Source organism: Corvus hawaiiensis, chromosome 7 (assembly GCF_020740725.1).
Source record: "Corvus hawaiiensis isolate bCorHaw1 chromosome 7, bCorHaw1.pri.cur, whole genome shotgun sequence".
NCBI lineage: Eukaryota > Metazoa > Chordata > Aves > Passeriformes > Corvidae > Corvus > Corvus hawaiiensis.
Window position 1 is genome coordinate 13056157 of NC_063219.1, and position 20258 is coordinate 13076414.

A 20258-nucleotide genomic window follows, 5' to 3' on the forward strand; every position below is an offset into this window, starting at 1 on the left:
ACTCCCTCGAGTTCCTCCCTATTGGTTCCTGTACCCCAACTCCGCCCAGGTACCGCCCCTGCGATCTGACAAAACCCCCCTGCGCCCGCATCACGAGGTCTCCCTGCCTCTGGGGGTCGCTGGGACAGGATGTAATCATTGAAGGTCCTCTGAAACCCTCATGGGGAGACCCTTCTCGCCTCCTTCGCCGTCACTGTGCTGTAAAGCTGATAGTTACCGGAGCAAGAGTGCGGAGCCGTCCGAAATGGACTACGGGAGGGGGAAATGGTCGCAGTGCCCTAAGCAGCTCCGCTGAGCTCTCAGGGAAAGCTGCAGCCTGCTAAACTAAACCTAGCATTACAACAGTGTAAAACCACAACAAACAACAAAAACAACAAAAGAAAACAGAGACAAAAACAGCCTTCCACAGGTGCTTGATGACTCCAGTTGGAATACACAGCCTTTTTTCCTCCTCCCCCCAACACTACTGAAACAAGCAAGATATTAAATGCACACTATTTTCATACATATTTTCTATTCATAGCCTGAACAAAATTAAAAGTTTTTTGTCAAATACTGCCCCAATATATATTCAGAAAATGTGAGTCTTTCAAGATTATGAGAAATTACAGATTTAACAAGCAGCACTGAAAATCCACACAGCAAGCTTCATGGGTATGCCTCCTCAAGCTTTTTTGCGTGGACAGGGGAATGGAATTTATGTCTAGATGGTTAATTTTACAATGTTCCAGGTTTTCAAACACATTTTCTAGCACTCGAAAAAAACTCACTGAGTACTCAATGTTCTAATCTTCAGCCGGTTTTACATAACCTCATCCATACACAGATACTCTGGGGTTTTGTTTGTAATACTGAACAGTTTTCCTGCTAAAAAAAAAAAATTCAAAAGCAGTTGGTAAAGCAGTGCTTTTCCTCTCCTCAAGGTCCCAGAATAAATTAACCTTGGAAAAACAGCAGAGATGGCCTTATATGCAAACCTGTTAGGAGTCATACTACTGCTTTTTGCAACATTATTCTTCTTTGAGAAATTCCATATATTACATCTACTTCAAATAGAAATCCACCCACATGAACATAAGTAGTTTACTAAATATAAATAGTTTCTCTAATCTTTTACAGGTACTGTCCATCTAGGTAACATTTATGATCTTTTACTTTTTTATTAGTTATACTGGCATAGAGCAAATTCAGTTCACTCTCTTCAAACACATCATCAAAAATTTTTAATCAAAGCCTGAGTTTAATTAAAAGCCTGTTCTGTTTCCCTATGCAATTGTGCTGATAGGGATCAGCAGCATTTACTAAAGTTCAAGCACCAGGCACCTGAAAGTGCTAGATTATACATTTTTGGTGTAAGTAATATACTCATCTAATACCCTTCATACAGCTTGCTCCACAAAACACACAGTCTTTCAAGGGCAACTTAGACAGAAGGTTTAGAAATATTGAGGTCATTGGAATGTACAATGGACCTGCAGAGAGAACGTGGAGTAACTTCTCCAAAAGCAGGGCTGATCAGGAATAAAGCAAAAAAAAAAAAAAACCAAAGGAAAAAACCGCACCACCAGGACAACAAAAAACCACCAAGAACAAGCCAAAACCAATGCACACAGTCCACACGTGACTCCTTCATCACATGAAGAAACTGTTCTGAACAAAATACAAACCCAGTCCTAACACTCCGGTATTTGCAATTATGTGCAGATTTGCAAGTTAAGATGATTACACCATAATTCTTTCTTATCAGTGAGCAGCAAGGGTTTCATACTTGGGGGAAAAATTCTTGTGCTTTTTCCCTTATCTGCCAGCTATCCAACTGGCACTTTGAAAAGATTTTCATAACGTATTTTAACGATTTTGTTCCCTAATCACTTCTATCTGTTTCACTTCAACTATTAAAACCAAGAAGATGGCAACTTCAAAAATTCCCCTGCTATAAAAAAGGAAATGCTAATAAAAACCTTTTCCATTTTCCATAGATGCGACGCATATGCATAAACATGCAGAATTTACTCATAGCAACCTTACGTATTTCACAAAGCTCTAAAGTCTGCATTCACAGAGACAAAGAGAGAATCATTGCAATCTATTCAAAGTCAGCACACATTACTAAAGCAGAATGCCCCAGCAGTTCATAGAAATAGCAATAAAATAACTACTACTACAATTCTGCATAAAGCCAAGGAAAGCCTGCATCCTTTCCCTGTAGGAGAGGTATTTTGTCTTTCAAAAGCTACCCATTGGAATATTAATTTGAAATACATCAAAACTTTATAGAGCTGAAAATGGACAACATGGTGATTAAGGTTTCCTAACTAGCATGATAATGTCCATTTAAGATTTGCTCCCTGCTCTCTCTCACAAGACCAAAAACTTATTATCAAAATAAGCCATCAAATACAGTAGGTTGCAATCATGGGAGTATCATCAGCAGAGGAGGGCAATGGACCATCACACCCACACACATCTCCACCAGCCAAGTGTGATAAGGTTCCTGCAAAATGTTTCAGTAAAATGACAAGAAACTATGCTGAAGCAGCTCTTTCCCAGCACTTGACAAAGAAAAAAAAAAAAAAAAAAAGGAGAAAAAAAATAAAGAAAAAGGCATAGCACTCCCACTCCTCCACTGACCAAGAGATCTTTAAGCTTTCTGCATTTATTAGACAAAATTAATATATACAGGCACTGTACTTCAATTTTCTTGAACTTCCTTCTACTTTTTGTGTGTTGAACCTACCTAGTTTTCTGTCTTTAGCATAGACCACAACCTGCAAGTCTGAGAAAAAGGGCACAGAAAAAATAACAAAACTAACCTTTGAACATTTAGTAAATTGGAAATTGCCAAATAAGGGGGGGGGGGGGGGGGGTGGCACAAAACACACTGTGAAAATCAGCACAATACTCAATTACACAATTTCAGCAGCATCAATGCCAATTAGTACTGGCCCCTGACCCCTAATTTGGTCTGGAATCCATCCATGATCTTAACCTGATTAGGACTTAGTGCACAACCAACATAAAATCCCACTGTTGCACATTTATTCTTCTGCCTTAGCATCCTAAGTTTTACTCAACTTCAACACTGAAGTAGCTAGGGGGAAAAAAAAATTCAAAGTTAATGTAAACTGTACACATTAACTGTGAAAAAACGCAGTAGACCTGCAGCTAACTGAAGGGATTTAACCTACAGAGAGGAAAAAACAAAGCATGTATTCTCTCAAAGAGTTTAATGCCGTGATTCCTGGAACACAAGGTATGTGTGGAACACAGCTACCATTTCAAAGACTTAAACACCCAGATGCCTCAAAAACATTTTTCTATGGCTGAGGAGACAAATCCAACAAAGTTTCAAATTGCAACTATCCCAACAAGGTTTCACTTCTGCATGTACAAGGAATGAGTGCATGAGTATGTTCACCACTGATGCAGAAAATTGCATATTCTGAAGGTAGCAATTGTTCTTACATGACCATGCATAGTCCAAGCCTACTCAATACCTGCACAAGCAAGAGAGCATCTCAGTCATTTCTGCAACTGGTCCTTCAGAGACACACGCACAACAAGCCATGCCTAAACGGTTTTAACATTTTTATTTGCTGTCTCAACCTCTAACCCAAATTGTAGTGAGGAGAAAGAAAATCTTGTTGTCTCCTTCTCCCCTAAATGAAACGCAAGCTAGGAAGTTTTCTTATTCAACAGATACACAGAAGCTTCTCAAACTCATGTGGTGTTTACACTGACATGGGTGAAGGCAAAGCCAGAGAGTCAGAACACATGAAACATGTCTTGGCAGATGCACCGATCTAAGCAAACAGAAAAGGCAGTAGCCTGCTCCTAGCCTCCCTGTTCACTGGAAAATCATGCAATGCATGTGACACCTGTGATTTTAAGGAAAGGTTGCTGTCACAGGATGTCTATGAAAATAAACAGTGCAGATATACAGTTTATGAATGCTTAGCTTAAATTCATCTAGTATTTTAGGTTTTTCTATTTCCATTCAACTTACGCTCCAGTCCAAGACTGCTATCTCTATTTGTATGTCCACAGGTAACACATAACTGTTTTAGAGATATTCATGTAGCTCTTGCCACTCTGACATGGCAAGATTTGGACTGCAATTTGCTGCAGTCCATTAACATGAAGAAAGCTATCAGAACAGCTCATGTAAGGTCTAACAAAATTAGCATCTCTCTTCCCAAGAAATTGCCACAGATGTAGTTTAGTAACTTCTAGAAGCTTAAGGATGCTACTGTTTGAAATTATTGTACAGATGCAACATTGGAGACCATCGGGTATGGTGGTTCGCCTATTACATAACTATCACACAGAATGAATACATAATTAACAATCTAGAAGCAGCTTTGGAAGCTCAGCAATTTCATCTAAGGCCTGTTCTATGCTAAGAACAAGAAAGCAGCATCTTTAAAAAAACTAAACCCACAGGCATAAGGATCTAGTAATTTTTCCATTCCACATCTAAACCCCCTTGCTCTCCCCTCTGTGTCCATATTTAGCTTACATCTCTATGCTGTTTCGGCTCAACAAAACATCTTAAAAAAAAAAGCAGTGGAAAGTTCTCCACTGTTACACAAAGAAATATGAGCTTTTGCTGGGATAAATCCTTTGTCAGCATGCCTTACACTTCTATGTAAAAGGGCACATTACTATCATTTAAACTCCTCAGTCACTTCTTGTGTAAGTTCACTACAGTAAATGGACTTTAACCAATCATCTGTCTCTCCCACTGCTGTCATTAAAATATGAAGAGTTTGAAAATACATTAACACTCCCTTTTACTCTTATACTATCACTGTTGTACAAAGAAAGACTTGTACTACAGAGGCTGGATTCTAGCTACAAACACAAGTGCTAGTTTTGTCTACTGAAGTTCAGTTTTACATATTCTAACAAAGCAACATGGTTACAACAGAAGTTTGGAAATTCAAACTCTAACCTTAATTTTGCAGAAGTATATATGAATCTTAGCACTTACTTCAGCTGTTCCAGAGGAATGAATAATTTTCATCCGCAAAACTCTGACAGCATTCTGTATCCACATTTATCAAGTGATCTGACATCATCTGTTGTTACATGCAGATACTAAAGACCAGTACAACAACCATTCTACGTAGGGAGCTTTCCTTAATTACCTTTTTTAACTAGATGTGGGCTTCCAAACCTAAAGCATGAGGAACCACAGTGACATGCTGAAGCATCAAGTATTCTTTTCAAAAAAGTATACCTCTAACCCAGAGTAATACAGAGATACCAAACTCAAAGTTGAGCCTTTCGATTTTTGTTCTTTGCCCTACTCTGATGGCATGTACCAGGGTGCTTGATAAATTGCTCACTCCACCCGCTCTATAACTAAGTTTACATAAAAGCCTCCTACCTTCTGAAACACATCTTGTCTAAAAGGTTATTGACCCTCATGTTCAGCCATCACAACGCTGCTACCACACCGTCTGAAGGGGATGGTGGAAACACCACTGTAGCTTACACATGGGTCACACTGGTCATAAGATACCACAGCTTCACAAAGTTCAAGTTAAAAAAAAAAAAATTAAAATTCTAGCTAATTTTTTACATGCAGGAAATATAATATTCAAATTTACAGATACAAGCTAACTTGAGCTATTTCTACAACAAAATCTGCTACACTTACGCCCATGTGTCTCCAAGATCTGGTGCTTAGGATATTTAGGAAAATAACTACAGTAACTACTATGGACTTCTTAATAACCTTTTCTAAATCAAGTTTTCTACCTTGTGGCCCTATTCCAAATCAGAACAGAGGCAGGCATCCAGAGGGGCTGCTCTCCAGCCTCTCCTCAAGCTCAAGATATCCTCAAACCTAAAGGAGACAGAAAAGACAAAGTAGAAAATATGAAGAGGAGACGTAAAGAAACAGACACCAGAACTCTCGGAAATAGCCAAACTATTTGAATAAAAAGAAAATAAATTAAGACAGGAAGGAAAAAACGCAAGCAAATTTTACACATATTTCAGCTCATCATCTTTCAATCCAGTATCTTCTCAGCTGAATGGCCATGAAAAATAAGATTATTCTTTTAAATTTTCTCACTGTCTTTCCAGATAGATGCCAAATCATTTCCCCAGGTCACATGTGGGTCAAGCCAAGGCAGAAGAGGGGAGGAAGACCCTAAATAAAACTACAATTTAAAATTTATAAACTACTAAAAATGCAAACAGAAAAATATTCCAGACATATCGATTTTGCCCTGTATGAATCAGCAAACTGCAGTCATGCAGTCTGCACAAATGTCCATGTCACACATTTCAGTTAAGCAGAATTCAGAGGAACAGCAACGTGTAACTATTTAAAGAACTCATGAACCATACACAGTGCAGACACCACTACAGGACATCTAACCGGTTCAGTTTTCTCAAGAATCACAGTAATTAAAACAAAAACATAGTAAGATTAGCTAAATTATGGAGATTACACACAAAAATACTCACTTTGCATTTCTGGAATGTTAGCCAAATGCTTGCGTAGCAATACAATATAAAATGAGATGTCATTAACTACTTTGTCCTGTAGAAAAAAACCCCCACAGAATACACAGAAAGATAAATTCCTCAACGAGTGTTTTAAAACTGCACTAACCATCTCCATCAGGTCCTGTGCTGAACAGTGTTACACAGCCAGAGAATTTGGCATTTTTCAATGCCAAATGATAGCAATGATAACCACTACTAAGAGATAGAGAAATAAATAAATAGTTTACCACTTTACAGTAGTTATACACCTAACATTTTATTTCTCTACCCTAGTGGCATTTCTTTCCAAATGTCTCTGGCTCTCTATTTTCAGGCAAAGTTAGTAAATTTGAACATAAAATCTGTATTTCTCTACAGACTCACACCAAAAGGCCAAGGCAGCAGATCTGACATAGGCAGTGGGCAGCAGAGGCAAGGTGGACTGCATGTGGAACAGGATACAATGAAGGAAGACCAAAAAAGTGACTTGTCAATTGTATTTCTGTCTTTCACAAATCATCTGAATTGATTAATAATAAAACATCTGTTGAACCCTATGCCCAAATCCACTATATTTGATAGAAAAATGTAACGCTAACAGAAGAAAGAAAAATTGCTGTGTGGCCATTTGTCATACAATAAAAAGCTTTTACTATTATGGATAATCTGCAGCATGTATTGAAACAGTCTGCAAACTGTATACTATTGTTCCCAGTCCCTGATCTTGGTTTTTATGTTCTCTTCTTTGTAGCACTGCTGGCAATACAGAATTTCGTTTTACAGTAGGATTTTCCTAAACAACTATATTTTATTTCATCAGAAGTGCCCCTCCTACCTCTTGAGCTTTTATTTGAAGTTTAGAAACTGAAGTCAGAATTCTATACAAAATAAGGAGATCCACTGAGTCACTCCATAAAGCTGTCCTATGACTAAAGTTAAAAAAAAGGCACTTGAATTATTTGTCTTGTTATTAGAAGCAGTAATTATTCAAGAAAGGTGCACAGAGAAAAATTCAACCAGCTTGCCATTTTACCTACAGCTAGCTCTTCCAGCATAAACCCAAACTACTTCCTTACTCAAAAAACCCCTGTAGAAAATAGCATTAAATAAGTCAAGAATTACTTCTCACAATTATGTTTGGAAATGAAAGTAACTGACCGAAGTAGCAAGTCAAACTGTACTACTTGTGACTGTCTCTGCTCAGATAAATTTTCCCTGAAAGGGACTTCTTTAATGGTTATTACAATGGCACAGATGCCCTTCATGAAGACTCAGCTGGGGAAGCCTCCACCTTCACTTCCTGATATTTGTTCATATCTTAATATAGGGAAACAAGCATCAAGAAAAGTCATGGCTTTTCCAGCCCAGACAAGTCTTTGAGTGAACATATTAACCAATCTTTCAAGATTCTCAACTCATATTAAACTGCTTGGTAAAGAGCCAAACTGGTCTGCCTCTCCTCATACAGAAAATAAGGAATATCACATGAAGTTCTCAGATAACAGATTCAAAACAGAACCGAGGAATGACTTACTGACACCACACAAAGTGCAGCTCTTACTGACAGAAAACATGGTAGCTGCAAAAACCATACATGGGCTCAAAAGTTTTTCTAAGTATATCCATGAAACAAAAATCCATACAACGCATCATCCCCACTGAGACTGGGAGAGCTGACCTAAGGAGTAACCCTATATTGTAGAAAAGGGTGCAAGAGGAAAGCACCTGCTGTCAAATGAGCACCTGCTCAGCTGTGGCAGACAAGCAGAACTTGAAACAATGGTCCTGTCACATTCCAGGGTCTCAGAGCTTTAGACTTCAAGAGAGAATAACAGATCAGACCAGTATGGCTATTCCTGCAAAGAATGGTCTTTGGGCTGCCCAAAAACAAAAACCCCAAACAAAAAACCAACCCACCAGCAAACAAACACCATAAACAGAAAGAAACTAAGACTACTGCTCCAGCCCATCACTTCTCTAAAAGAGAGGTGAAACAGTGACTGTGATACTATCCATAAAATATTTAGCTCTCTAATGATGCCTGAGAAGATAATTTCCTTCCCCACCATTCATAGTCTTTTTTTTTAAAGCATTCAAAGAAACCAAGGTGGACTAAAGAAAGATCCTTTCCATCCTTATTGTAATTAAAGCAGCATTAACATTTTATTCAAATGACAAGAGGCTTCCAATGACATAACTGAACTACTGATACAACACCACGGGAAGTACCATGCAATTTCAGAGGGAAAAAAGATGCAATATATAAGTAGTTCAAATATGTATTCTGATATTGAGGGGGAAAAAAACCCACAACCCTTTCTTGTCATCTCAAAACTGAAAATACTTCAAGTCACCGTCCGTCACACAGCTCTCTACTCCAGAAAACAATTATGAAGAGGATACCACTAGACACTGTTGGATGCACAGGCAGAGAAGAGTGGTACCTGTAATGTACTCCACAATCTGTTAATTCAGAATGCACAGCAACACAAACTGCTGGAAACATGGACTTTTGAAAGCTGTCCAAGAAACCCTGCAGCCTTCCTCTCGCCTAACACCACAAGCAGGAATCCCAGCAAATCATAACTAGCATAGCTGTATAGATGCTAACATAACTTTATCCTAGAACACTTAATCTTTGCAGTAATTATCACCACCATGAATACCAAAAAAACCAAAACAAAACCAAAAATCAACTCAATAAATCACAAAAAGTACTGATTATTTGTACATGGAGTTTCAATGACCTTTCCTTCCTAGAGGACATTTACTTGTTTGTTGAGGTTTTTTTATACAAAATGAAAATTTCTCTAATGTTATTTCCTTGTGCATACTATTGATTTCTTCAGACTGACACTCTAATTATGGCAAAACTTCCATCTCAAAACATGTTGTAGCAACACTTGTAGGCCTCTTGAAATTATGCAGACTCACTTACTTGAAGATACAGCATCAAAGAGCTTACTATTTTCCCAAAATATCACATCCCTCATATTTGCGGTCTTATTTTTAAAAGAGTATGGTCCATACTGAAAGAAAAAGAAGTAGAGGAAGCAAAACATGGTAGAGCAGATGAACTGACTGCACATAGTTTTTCTTATCAAGAGTTGTTATGTACTTGAGGGGTGAGGGGGAAGGCAAAAACAGCTACTCAAAACCTTGTTAAACCTTGAAAGCGATGGTGTACCTGAAGACAAATCCTGCCAAGTGCACTCCTCTGCTACAGTTCTGTTCATGCACAACAGATCACACAAAGCCAATACTCTGCGATCAGAACTGAATGTCCCTGGTGACAGATTCAGCAATACCAGCATAGTTTTGTGCATAGTACTCAAGGCATGCTTCCAAGCACCATGAAGAAACAAAACAAAATTAAAAAAACAACCCCCCAAAACAAATAATAAGGGAAAAAAAGCACCAAACATAAATAAAACTAGGACTTTGTATCTTTCCCTCAAAGAATAAAACCAAGGTTATCTGGTATCTGACATGTCTATGGGTCACCGAAAAAAACATTCTGAGAAAAACATCAACATTCCTCAGCACCACTGGACTTTGGACACATAAACATTAACTTTCAGCCACAATGAGAAACAAGAAATACTTTGCGAGTCGGTGACGGAACTGCATCCTCTGTAAGACAGGGATTTAAGCACCTCACAAATAAAGAGCCCTCCTACAATTCCACCCCCCCATACATTATAGAAAAACAAATGGGTCTTCTCACCCTGAAAAAGACTGCTCTGAATCTTCCAGACTTTATCTCACAGTGAAAAACATTCAATGCTGAAACCAGACTGAGGCAGTCTGGATTAAACAGATGGCACTCTATTTAGAACGGTTTCACTGTTAATAACATGATAATGGCATTCCTCCTGGAAATCTTCTCATGCGCTTCCAATATCCCTATTAAAAACCCCTGAAACCCAGAAGTAGATTTCCATCAAAATATAATAGAAAAAATGCACTACAGTCTATCCCAAAATTCTGCCAGCATTACACTACGATGTTTATTCTCATTTTAATAAGAGTATCAAAAATAAATACAACAGTATGTATTCTGTTGAAAAGAAACATTATTGCATTATATAGAATTGAGGAATCATTTAAGTCTTTATAAGTCACTGACTATGTGGTTAACTTTTACCAGTCTCTTTTCAGATGAAGTAGACTACGTGCTCAAGTTTGATGAACATAAAACTAATTTTAATTAACCAGATACTAAGGCAACTGACACTTCACAGTCACACAGCCACAGCATGCAAACCGCCGAGCTCCCGACACAAGCACTCAGTGAAACCAAGTCGCCACCTCACTCAAGAAACAGCTATCAAGAGAACTCTTCACTTTCACTTACCTTTCAATGCACTTCCAGGATTTCGGGATGTCTCCCCACTTCTCCTAAGGAAACAAACACCAATGTTCTTTTAAGACATACCCACTGAAAACCAAAACTTGACTCCTGGCGCCAGCCGGGCTCCTGAGCAGCTCCGATTTCTCCCCCAGCTTCTTCCCCAGCCGAGGCGCGCCCCGAAGGCGGGCAGCGAGCGGGCACTGCCCGGGCCCCGACACCGCTCCCCGCGGGCAGGGCGGGGGGCCGGGGCTTACATAACCGCGGGGAGGGGGCCACCGTCCGAACGGAGAGGGAGCGGAAGGGGAGAGAGGAGAGGGAACAGAGCAGCAGGGACAGGAGAGAGAGAGAGAGAGAGAGCGAGTGGCGCTGGCGGCGGGAGTGTTGAGAACGGTTCGCGCCCCCGCACGCACAGACCCTGCGGGGCTTCCGTCCCTGCCCGCACCACCGGCAGCGACAGACGGCGACGGGCTGCCCGCAAAGAGCGGGAGATGCTCGCTCCCAGCGCCGGCCCAAGCCCCTCCACCGCCGGCCCCTCACCCCGCTCTCCTCTTCCTCCTCCTCCTCCGCCGCCACCTCCAGCCACCGCCAGCCCCGCACCTCAGCAACGCGCCCGCCCATTGGGCCACACCCCCCGCAACAAGCCGCGCACTGATTGGCCGTTTTCCGCTCCGCTTCTCCTTCCCCCCAACCCCTCGGCCAGAGCCGGCGCCGCTGTTCCTTGTGCGGGGTCCGCCCCCTGGGCCGGAGCGCTGCGGGCGGCAGCGGCCCGGGAAGGGGTCTGGCAGCGGCCCGGGAAGGGGTCTGGCAGCGGCTCCACGGCCTCCGTGTCCGCAGCAGGCCAGCGGGAAGAGCCGGAACGGAAGCTTCCCGGAACCTGCGTGTCTGGCCCGCGCTTCCCGTAGCGGCTGCTCCTCGTGTGGGTTCCGGTTCCAGGTGGCGGCCGCGTCCTGAGCAGGGTCGCGGAGCGGGCAAGTACCGCGGGCGGGGCTGGCACCGGCACCGGGCCGTGCTGCTGCCGCCGGGGTATCCGTGTGCGGGCAGGGCAGGCGGCGGCGGGGGTGGAAGTGGGGGTGGTTGTCACTCCGGGTTGTGCCCTCCCGGCCCCGCTCGGTCCGATCTCTGGGCACAGCTTGTGCTGGTTCTTCTGGCAGAGAGCGCCCGGCTGGTGCTGCAGCGCGGCCCGCTGGCCGCGCCTTGTGCGTGACAGGGCATAACCTCCTCTTATAAAAAGTGAATATTGGTAGGAGAGAGGCCTTGGGTTTCTATGACAAGGTTGGAGACTGGGGTCTAATTTGGGGGGAGCTTTTCGGGTAATGACGGCGCTAATGCTGCTCTCCAAGTTTCCTCATGCAACGAAATCTTTGCTTGTTTCCACGGCCTGCAGTCATCTTCAAAAGTTACAGGCTTTGAAGCTGTGTTCTGCATTCCAGTCAATTTTCTAAACTATAAGGACAGTAAATCTGTTCTTTGCTACCTGATCTGTGTTAAAATGGGAAACCTTGGCTCAAAGAAGACTCAGATGCTTTGTGAAAATGGAGCCTTAAAAGCTGTCATTTTCTTCCAGTCCTTCATGATCTTGCTGAAAATGCTCACCTTCACATGTTTTTAAGGAGAAACTTAATATTTTTATAGTTCTCCAGTGTGTATGTAAATAAGGCATATATTTTTCAGCCTCATCAAGCGACTGGTAAGGTGCATCTCCTTGTCCACCCATCTACCCTGGAACAGGTATATCTGTCTGAACTGGAGGCAGCTGAAAAGGAGCTGAAGAGCCAAGTCTTTGTTTTTCTCAGGTTTTTCTTCAGACCTTAGCAAGTGTATAGAAATAAGATGATGCTCTCTGCAAAGTAACAAACTGACGTTTTCCTGTAGGCATGGGACATGGAAGTGAACACGGCCATGGCCATGGCCATGACAAAGTGGAACTCCCTGACTACAGGCAGTGGAAGGTGGAGGGAACTCCACTGGAGGAGGTGCAGAGAAGGCTGGCTAAACGGGGTCTGAGGGATCCGTGGGCTCGGTAAGTGCAAGAGCCTCAAAAGTCATCTTGATGTGTCATCTTGTAGCATCAACCAGACCTTGTCATTGTAGATAATTCTTTCTTCAGCGAAAACTAGTCAGAATTTCAGTTAAGTCTTGGTTTGCTTTTTGCATGAAGGTCACACCTTGCATCACCTTGACCAGTCTCCACATCTTGCGAGGCAGCCTTGCGTTTTGTGATGTTTCATGCTGACACAGATCAGGCACAATGACCAATACCTCATTTACCAAAACAACTAAGTAGTATTAGGTCTGCACATATGAATAAGCCTGTCCTCCTCTGCAAAGAGATTCTGTGCCTCAGGTCTTGATGAAGATGGTGGAACTTGCACTGACATTCTGAGTGGGAATAGGATTCCTCATATACAACAGGAGGCCTTTATCTGAAAAGAAGAAATGTACATGTATACAGGATAGAATTGCATTCAACTGTGAATGACGTAATGGAGAATCAGCTTTTTACTTCTCATGTTACCACTCGACAATTAATATCTCCTCCTTTTTAGATATTTAGGCAGCTGTTAAAACAGGGCTTAATGTGTTTCTCCCACATCATGAATTATGGAATATTTTGTTCAACCACCCTTTCATCTTGGGGAATAAAAATACCAAATGTTTTGTGCTGAGTAGTCTGGTCTTTCTGTAAGGGAAAAGTTGCATGCGCAAACTGTTCCAGGAGTCTTCATAGAAAAGGCTTCACTCAAATCATTACAAGAAAAATGGAAGAGCAAATAGGTAATCCGTTAAAAAGTTGTTTCATGCTATAACCTTTAGAGGGGTTTGAGGTTGACAGCACTTTTTTCTTTTCTTTGGAATAGTTTAAAGATGTAAGCCTAAAGTAAAACATACTTTTAATGATGATAGGAATCATTCAAAATATCAGCCCTTAATGAACTTTCCAGGCCTGTGTCACATTTATCTTGCCTCCATTTTTGTGGAGTGCAAGCAGCATAAGATTTTTTCCCTTTGGTTCACACAAAATTGTTTTCAGCAAGCAATAGGCTTATTCCCATTTAAGAAAGGAAAAAAGAAGATACAGTTTAATATTGTAAGTTTAGTGTAAATTAACCTGACCATTAGTGCCTATACTTCCAATTTCAGGAAGTGCTGCAAAACAACACACTGGAAAAGAGAGTGTAATATTTATTGCCCCTCCAAGATAAACTAAAACTCCTGTTTCTCTGGTAAAAGAAGGGGATTGAACCAATCACAGGTTCAAATAAGGAACAAAGTCAAACCCAAAGCATGAGATGATTCCTTCTGAACTTTTAAAATTTTATGTAAAGTAGTATTTCAATTCCATAGGACAGTACAAGTATCATGCCAATCTTCCTTAACAAATGAGAAATTAAAGTATCATGTTACTTGCTTCAGTAGTCTGGAAGAAGATTGTATTATTAATGTCTTGCACCACAAGTCTTGAAAAAGTAGCCCTCTTCAGAGCTCCCTCCCCTTTGGTATGCTGAGTTCATTTTAACAGGAAATCTGCTTTCAGCCTGTATGTCAAATGCACATTAATGTACATATGACATCTTTCACAAAGCTTATTTTGTATTTAATATTTGGAAACTTTGTCTGTATCAATTAGACCTTTTACTGGCACCTAGAAGATACTCTTCCATGCCAATATGCTTTCATCCTGAGTCACAAAATCCATCTGCACAAGATTATCTGTGAATAAGTATCTGTCCCCCTTGTTTTAAACCCCCATATCTTCTACCACAATGACAGATCTTATTTTATTGCGTGCTTCTTTTTCCTTTTCTTAAGGTCTGTTGAGTCCTTACAACAGACAAACTACACCCATCTCCATAGATTACACTGGTTGTGCTACAAATAAGTATTTGTAGTCAGTTAGAGCAGTGACTAATGTTTCAATAATGATGTAGGTTGAAAACAGTAAGGCAAAACAGTGTGAGGTTTGTACATACCCTGTACAAGCTAAACACCATCTTTTCGGTTTTTTTTTAAATCATCTGATTCTTGTATAGTTAAGTGTTATATTGTGAAACAGAAAGTGCCTGAACACTAAGATGAGTTATCTATGTCTGCAAAAACTTTCTTTGTAAGATTTGACTGTGCTACATACTGTCTAGCACAGTGACTAGCCTTTGTAGTTAGTCCAATCCATGCAAGTGCTAGTGGGCACTGATTTGTTGCAGAGTAAAAACAGAAGACTACAATTACATGATTTTGGGGAGGTGATTCTGTTCCTATAATTGTGTTGTTTGCTGGCAATCCTTGTATCTCAAGTTACATGTGTAAGGGTTAGAGTTCATATCATGAACTTTACTTGTAACTCCTGATACTTAAATGACAGAACATGCCTCAATGTCTATCTAATTGAAATACCTTCATCATTCTTTTATATATATATTCCTGTTAATGTATGTCACAGTGGCTCCACTGATCTTTTTTCCTTTGGTTTCATTTTCCTTCTAGTAATGAAGTCTGGAGATATATGGGTGGCTTTGCAAGACCTATCACCGTAACAGAAGTCTTTACTAGGGGACTCAAGTGGGGAGTTGCAGCTTTTGTCATAGCTCTGGGCATTGAATATGCACTGTTTCCTCCAAAGAAGAACGGAGGCCATCACTGAAGATCAAATGTGACAACTTAATACTTACTAATCATAAGCTGAAGCATACATAAGCCTGCTGCTCACTCTGTACTTATAATATGCATATTAAAGTCTGTCACAGGCAAACTCATGTTTCTTTGATGTTATTATACGTTTGTGGAAGGATCAAGAAACAGCCAGAGCACTTTAACTGGCTTCAATCTGGGGAAAAAACCCAGCCCAAGATGACTCTTGGGTTTGCTGTATCATCCTTTAAAGAGCAAGATAAACAAACTATCAGACCAGCTCTTTTCAAGCCCTGCCAACATTGTGTTAAATGAAGCTGAGAAGTGTGTTGCTTTTAAGAGAAAATTTGTAGCATAATTATTAAAGGTTTAATAACTATTATTTCCCAGTAAGTGGTAATGAATGACTTTGTCACTTTTTAGAAGTGTTTGTTACTGTTTGCTCTGATGTCTCTAAATAAGAATAAATATTACCTTAAAGCTTTAAAAACTGCCCCAGACTACCTTAAAGTACGTGAAAATACCAAAGCTTACACTTCACCCTATTGAACAGTTAATTAGCTTGGCAGACACTATGCACCAGAATAATCTGTGTAACATCCAGATATCAAAAATTACATTGCTGCCACCTTTGCTTAGTAAAGTAGAATAAAATGTTTAACTCAGCAATAACTGTACCTTATCCTAAAATTACTTCCAACATACTTGACTGTAACGTGAAAAAAGAGAGAACAGTTTTTTCCTTTGCTCTGGTGTATTTACAGATTTATTTATTTTTACATCTGGTCTTTTCTAGTAATTTGTTTTAAATGCCCTGGTATCCCTTAAATTATCTTAGCAGCTTCTGGAGTGCTATAAGAATGCCTGGATTGAAGATTATAGCAGAAAAGGACCCGTGGACAGTATATGTACTCTGCAGCACTAGGGATTACAATTAACTGAATATCCTACTGTAAATTTTGTTATGCCATTAGTAACAAAGTAAGGAGGATATATTACATAGTTTTTTAATCCAAACAACAGGATATCTGTGTCACTAAAAAGAAAAGAAAAATTAGACAAGCAAGTAAGAAACTATAAATGCCACTAAACAATTACATAGTGTACTTCCATGGTGAAGAAATTGAAATTTTTAAATAATCCTGTCACAAATTGCAGGTTTAAAAAGAAATTGAAGGTCCTACCAAAACATGGCTTTTTTTTGAAACATATATACTCACACACAATTTTTCTGAGTGAGATTATAATAGAGCTTTATTTTTAGAGCCAATAAACAACATTTGTTACTGTGTGAGTGCAGATGTACTGTTCAGTGGAGTTTGTCATCTTTGTATGACATTGCTCAAGGCACTGTTCATAGTGCAAATATTCATTTTACTAAACTTCTCTTGCCTAATCCTTTTCTCAAACATTCCTATCCAGCTGCATCATTCTCTGAAAAACAAATCAAGGTCTGTTGCACAAAATATTTCTATTGTCCCTTAGGCAGTCTTACCCAGAATACACACTTTCAAAGGCTGGTGGTACTCACTGCTTGTTTTCTATCTGGTTCCAAGACTAAGAGTACAGAATTTCAGATGGTGATGCCTTAGGTTTTAACTTTCATATTTTCCAAATCCTGTACTGCCCGGTGTGTAACTCTGAAGTTTCATGCGGCCTGTTAACTTCTGCTCTCTCATGCTAGGCAGGCATAACAAAGCCTCTCCATGCCTGCTCTCCAAGGACACTTAGATTGTCCCAGGCCAAAAAGTATAAACCAAAAGCCTCTCAAGAGAGGGGCAAACTTGGGGAAATTACATCATTAACTGAAGCTTTAACCCTGATATGCAAATGAACCAAACCTATAAAAGGGTGAAGAACTCGTGACCTGGGGTCCATCTTGGCAGTAGCCTCTGGCTCCCCAGGGGGTACCTTTGAAGGCTTTTCAAATAAATACCTACTTTTATTCCCTTACTCATGTCTAGTCTCTGTTTCTAGGAGGCCTCTTAAGGCATCAATGGTTGTTCAGGAAAACAATTAAGAGTTAATTGTTACTATGTTAAGAATTGTTACTATGTTACTAATGTTAATTACATTCTGTACAATCAGTCTATTTAAATGTTATAAGCCTGCCGCTTCACTGATACAGCAAATATATCAAGCATATTCAGTTAGACTAGACTAGTTTTGGTAAAATGTATGCAGTTGTGAATTAAGGTGGTATCATTTGGTGGTTTAATAGCCAGATGGCAGCCACTACCCGAATTATGATGAACATATTTTGCCAATATTGTAGAATATGTCTCATCATTGTTACACATACAGTACTCATAAAGATTTTTCTTTCACAGGTATAATAATACCAATCCTGCCTGAGGATGGAGTTATTTCCTGTGTATTAAAATAATAGTACCAAATGTGTCTTCACTGTAACCATAGCAATGTCTGTCTTTATATTAAAACAGCCTTTCTACCAGCATAGATATTTTACAGTGCAAAAACCAGGGTCACAAACAGCAGTGGCACCTGCAGGTGAGGAACATACATGACTGTAATACCACAGTCAGGAAACTCTTTTTGTATCATAAGGTCTGAAAAATAAAAGTGATGATGCTCCATTTTCCGAAATGCAGGTGGAAATCTCATCTCCATCAGTAGTAAATGAGCTATTTTTGCTCCCTTGGAAAGATAACTTGTGATTTATCTATTGTTTTTGATTATTCTACCTATGATATTTACATCACTAGCATAATCTTCCAAATTTGTGTGTTACACAAGAAGAAGAGTAGTTTAAGCAGCTAAATAAGAGAAGTTTAAGCAGCTAAATAATTCCAATATAATAGTGACTACATTGTAGTATTAACTGGCTAACTCTGAAGTTCCTATTTCTGAGCACAATAGAATAACTGTTCTCATTACATGAGGCACCTGTAGTTTAAATAGTAGACTATAACCTTGATTGTGTTATTAACCTGCCTTGAAATCTCTCCTGAAAACCTTCATAAAATTTTTTTTAAACTACAAGCTTCTATCCTGCAATTAGATCTTTGCCAGATCAGCTTTTATTAGCTAGACCTTCTACATCAGTGCAAAAATATTTTCTACATGTGGCCAATTGAAGTCAGGAATATTTGCTTCAAGGGGTTTTACAAGGAATGTACTCAGGACCCATCCTTGTCTTCTAATTAATTTACTGATATCATCATGGGTATCAAAACATTTGAAGATTCATCCAAACTGTTTTACATGTATGACAGGGAACTGATTTTACAGATGTTCTATACATTCTCTGTTTTCAGCTGTAGGCCAAGTAAAAATCTGAAAATCTGCAAGTCAGATAATCCTTTCACAGTTATTCCAATGGAAAAGGAAACCCCTGGAAAGTAAGTCACTTCCCTTAGTGACCAAGCCTTTTAATAATGAAAGCAACACCAATATGTCACAAATGACACCATTTATATATAGAAATTGAGTTCACTCATCCTGATCTAATTTTGAAATTAAAGCATAAAAGACAAGTATCAAGTTCATAGTATTTTAGAAGGCATAAATTCTTAAAGTTTTTTACTTATATAACTAATCTACAAAATTAAATAGCTCAAACCTGTTATTAAAGCATATCAAACGAAGTATGTCCAAGCCAGAGATTTGTATCTAAAGCCCTTTGCATCAAAACGTATAGGACCGTCTCAATCACATCTAATCTTACTGGTATGCTCCATGTTGTACATTTATGCTAATTTACAACTCTAGTCTGCATGAGTACCTATCTATGAAGACGATGTAGTATTTTAAATTAGAAATGGGGAAGAATGAAGAAACTTGCATACAGTTTATAAATGCTGCCTATAAATAGATGGAAACTGCTTAATAAGCATATAAAAATTAGGTAAATTAAGAAAAAAGTGGAACAAATAAACAGTATATTGGTAGCTTAAGCAATGGCTGTCTTAAATTTGTAAATCACTCATTCAACCATTTTTGAAAAAATAATGCTTCATAAGCCCACAGCCATACCATCTCCTTAAACCTCTTGTACCAACCTGTACAAGTCTCTATGTGCTTGTATGGAACCGATCTAAGGAGAAGTTGTGCATACTAATTCACAGTAGGTAGCTGGTTTCCTTCTGAATCAGCTACATCTTCTTAGCGGGGATATTGCAATATCCTTGAATGATTGATATTACACTGAGAGCCTGACCATACAATTTCAGTAAGAATACAAGTATTTTTTCAGAACATAAAGCTGTCACTTGGTACAAATGCTAGGGTGGGCGATTGTTTTCTCTTTTTTCTCTGCAGCTCCAAAGACAGCGCAACTCTTCGTGTGTGTTACTCCCACAGTACTGCGCTTCCACTGCTCTGTTTTTAGCAGCACCAAAAAAATTACTCCATTTCGCAAATGCTTTGAACTCCATTGAGCTGGGAGTTGTCTGATTGCACCATATATGGAGGTGGCTTTTGTCTAGTTCAGCAAATAAAATAAAATTTCAGATTTTAGGCCTTTTGGAGAGCAGCTCCAGATGCCAACGCATCCCGCAGTAAATAGCTTCATGAAAGTTACTGGTTTATGTGAAGGGAATTGCAACGCCCAGTTTTCAGGAACAAGGCGTTACGTAATATTTACTTAAGATTATACAACGGGAAGCATACAACTTTCACACAACTGTACATTATCCTCACTATGAACGAACAAATTCAGAGTGAGTCATGAACCATTCAAGGCGTTACGTCTAAACTCCTGCCAAAACATGTGCTCACGCTGACAGCAGGTCACCGAAAAACCTGCTATTAC

The 20258-nt window shown here is 39.6% G+C and overlaps 2 protein-coding genes across 9 annotated transcripts in view; one reads left to right on the top strand and one right to left on the bottom strand.

The window, feature by feature from the left end:
• Positions 1 to 11526, bottom strand: part of FAM126B (family with sequence similarity 126 member B) — a 68867-nt gene extending 57341 nt beyond the window's left edge. For 2 of the 7 annotated variants that reach the window (XM_048309222.1, XM_048309221.1), the window contains exons 1-2: positions 11396 to 11448; positions 10862 to 10905 (exon numbers count right to left, since the gene is read on the bottom strand). The gene's annotated coding sequence lies outside the window, so the exon portion shown is untranslated. Of the gene's footprint in view, positions 1 to 5766; positions 5855 to 10231; positions 10424 to 10861; positions 10906 to 10942; positions 11260 to 11395; positions 11450 to 11507 lie in introns of those variants that run through there. The other 5 variants (XM_048309217.1, XM_048309216.1, XM_048309218.1 and 2 more) reach the window with 5 other exon arrangements.
• A 214-nt stretch (positions 11527 to 11740) lies between these two features.
• Positions 11741 to 15605, top strand: NDUFB3 (NADH:ubiquinone oxidoreductase subunit B3). Of its 2 annotated transcripts, none has more exons than XM_048309230.1 (3): positions 11741 to 11830; positions 12731 to 12878; positions 15341 to 15605. In XM_048309230.1, the coding sequence occupies exons 2-3, from the start codon at positions 12733 to 12735 to the stop codon at positions 15495 to 15497; spliced, it is 303 nt and encodes a 100-aa protein (XP_048165187.1). In that variant the 5' UTR covers positions 11741 to 11830; positions 12731 to 12732; the 3' UTR covers positions 15498 to 15605. The 2 variants fall into 2 exon arrangements, with proteins under 2 accessions (XP_048165187.1, XP_048165188.1); XM_048309231.1 differs by having other exon boundaries at positions 11817 to 11881.
• Positions 15606 to 20258: the final 4653 nt, after the last annotated feature.

Bases quoted from the DNA above. Each gene is read 5' to 3' on its own strand.
- NDUFB3 (XM_048309230.1), top strand. From the start codon at position 12,733: ATGGGACATGGAAGTGAACACGGCCATGGCCATGGCCATGACAAAGTG. The intron at 12,879-15,340 runs GTAAGTGCAAGA...TTTTCCTTCTAG, and splicing joins CTGAGGGATCCGTGGGCTCG to TAATGAAGTCTGGAGATATA.